The following is a 2,392-nucleotide window of genomic DNA, read 5'->3' as shown; positions in this document are numbered from 1 at the left end:
CGCACACGCACGGATGCATGCAAGTATGCGGCAGAAACCTGTTTTTCGCTCATCACTGTGCGGCCATCCTTGCACGACTACGCGTAGGATAGACAGCAGCACATACAGACGAGTTGGTTGCGCATCCGGAGGCAAAACTAGAAGACACGTTTCGTGTGTGTGAAATCGAGAGGCGTTGGGGTTAGATAGACAGCTACGTGGTCTGTATCGCGCCAGAGGGGATGTGGACTCCATAAGGTGTGGGATGGTACAGAGAGACTGACCGCGGTGACCAAGTTTACCTAAACGTCGGAACCTCGAGGAGCGAAGACAGGTAGGTCTGCAATAAGGTGCTATGTCGTCGTCATCGTTTGCTTACAAGACTCGGGTGTGTACGTAGTCAAAATAAAAATTGGTTAATTAACACGCAGGTTGCGTGAGTGTGTGGGAGGGTATATATGAGCAGAGGGTACGTGTATCTGGGCCATGCTGAAATTGCAAGCTGCACTCAAGGCCATAACTCTCCATAGCTGTGACTCAAAAGTTTTAAGAAACAATCGTGTTCATGCGAAGATCTGTGTCATTACATGAGTTGTGTATGGTTATGTCTGAAACACATGTACACACATCGATAGACATAGATTGATATATGATAAGGTATATAGACCTACATCAGTAATAATGTAGCTCCGTGGAGGAATGTTTGGGAGTGGAGGTTGCTAGAAGTTGGATATATATCAGCCCGTGACACCGCTAATGGTTTTCTGCCTGTTTATAATTATTGGGCGTCAAGTTAAATGTACTGTTTAGTGTTTGTTGTTGATTTATTGCCGATCGATCGTCTTTACCGTTCCTCCTGCGTCTGACCATAGATATATACAAACACGTGTCAGGGGCGTGTACAGGATTTGTAGCAGGGTGGGAGAGGGGCGTCTAACCGTAACCCAAACTTGCGAACACGCGAAGGGGGGATCTGGGGGGCCCTCCCCCAGAAAAATGTTGAAATTAGACCCCCTCAGATCCGTTTTCTGCGCGAGCAGGGGGGTGGGGTCCGGACCCCCCACCCCTGTACATGCCCCTGCGTGTGTTTGTATATATCTATGTGTTTGTATATATCTATGGTCTGACCTCGATCTGTACTGAGCACTAAGTTGACAACTCGCCCTGTTAATGATAACTTGTGCGTGGTCATGCGCAGGGTGTTGAGGGGACGTCTTCACTATCTAATGTTTACGTTTTCATATTGGCGACGGCAGGGAACCTCCGCAACACGGCCTCGTGACAACCACTGTCACATCGACCTGCCACTGTTGTTGATGTTGTTGTTGTTGTTGCTGCTGCTGCTGTTGTTGTTTTTACTGTTGTATTTGTTAATGATGTTGTTGCTTTTGTTGTTGTTGTTGTTGTTGTTGTTGTTGTTGTTGTATTTGTTATGTTGTTGTTGATGTTGTTATTGCTGTCGTTGGTTGATGTTGTTGTTGTTGTAGTTGTATTTGTTAATGGTGTTGTTGCTCTTGTTGTTGTTGTTGTTGTTATTGTTGTCTCTGTTATTGTTGATGATGATGATGTTGTTGATAATGTTGTTGATGTTGTTGTTGCTGTCGTTGGTTGATGTTGTTGTTGTTGTTATTGCTGCTGCTGTTGTTGTTGTTGTTGCATTTGTTATGTCGTTGTTGCTGCTGCTGTTGTCGTCGTCGTCGTCGTCGTTGTTGTTGTTGTTGTTGTTGTTGTTGCTGTATTTGTTAATGATGTTGTTGCTCTTCTTGTTGTTGGTTTCTGATGATCAACCGTCCAACCTTTTACCTTTGCACGATTGAAGGACCTCTGCGACACAGCCCCGTACTCTCCCCCGTGCACCCGCACACGACCACACGATGGAGGTTGACAAGGTGACGCACACGTACCGCGCCAAGTACGTGCGCAACTCGCGCGCGATCGGCGTGCTGTGGGGCGTCTTCACCGTCTGCTTTGCGATCGTCAACCTCGTCGCGTTCGTCGACGCGCACTGGCTCGGCGACACGCGCGACTCGCCCGGCGTCGGACACTTCGGACTCTACCGCCGCTGCGCCCTCTACCCGCAGGCGACCGAACTGAGCTGCGCGGGCGAGCTGGGCGTGTTCAACACGATACTCAACATACACTTTAAGGTGAGCCGGGGGAGGAGGGGAGGGGGGGGGAAGGAGACGAGGTAGTGTGGAGTCGGGGAAGGGCAGGTGTTGGTGGTGATGGTGGTGATGGTGGTGAGGAGTTGGTGGTGATGGGGGTGAGGAGTTGGTGGTGATGTGGTGAGGTGATGGTGGTGAGGAGTTGGTGGTGATGGTGATGAGGAGTTGGTGGTGATGGGGGTGAGGAGTTGGTGGTGATGGTGGTGAGGAGTTGGTGGTGATGGTGGTGAGGAGTTGGTGGTGATGGG

At 49.6% G+C, this 2,392-nt stretch overlaps 1 protein-coding gene across 1 annotated transcript in view; it reads left to right on the top strand.

Annotated features, from left to right (window-relative positions):
• The window catches only part of LOC106816766 (lipoma HMGIC fusion partner-like 3 protein), a 10,116-nt gene continuing 7,724 nt past the window's right edge, over positions 1-2,392 (top strand). Inside the window, exons 1-2 of the mRNA XM_014821395.1 lie at positions 1-313; positions 1,799-2,126. Of these exons, the coding sequence (XP_014676881.1) occupies positions 1,854-2,126 (273 nt within the window). The 5' untranslated portion in view covers positions 1-313; positions 1,799-1,853. The remainder of the gene's footprint in view (positions 314-1,798; positions 2,127-2,392) is intronic.

Source organism: Priapulus caudatus, unplaced genomic scaffold, assembly GCF_000485595.1.
Source record: "Priapulus caudatus unplaced genomic scaffold, Priapulus_caudatus-5.0.1 Scaffold1481, whole genome shotgun sequence".
NCBI lineage: Eukaryota > Metazoa > Priapulida > Priapulimorpha > Priapulimorphida > Priapulidae > Priapulus > Priapulus caudatus.
Note: the sequence above shows the minus strand (reverse complement) of the source record. Positions and strands in the feature narration are given on the sequence as shown.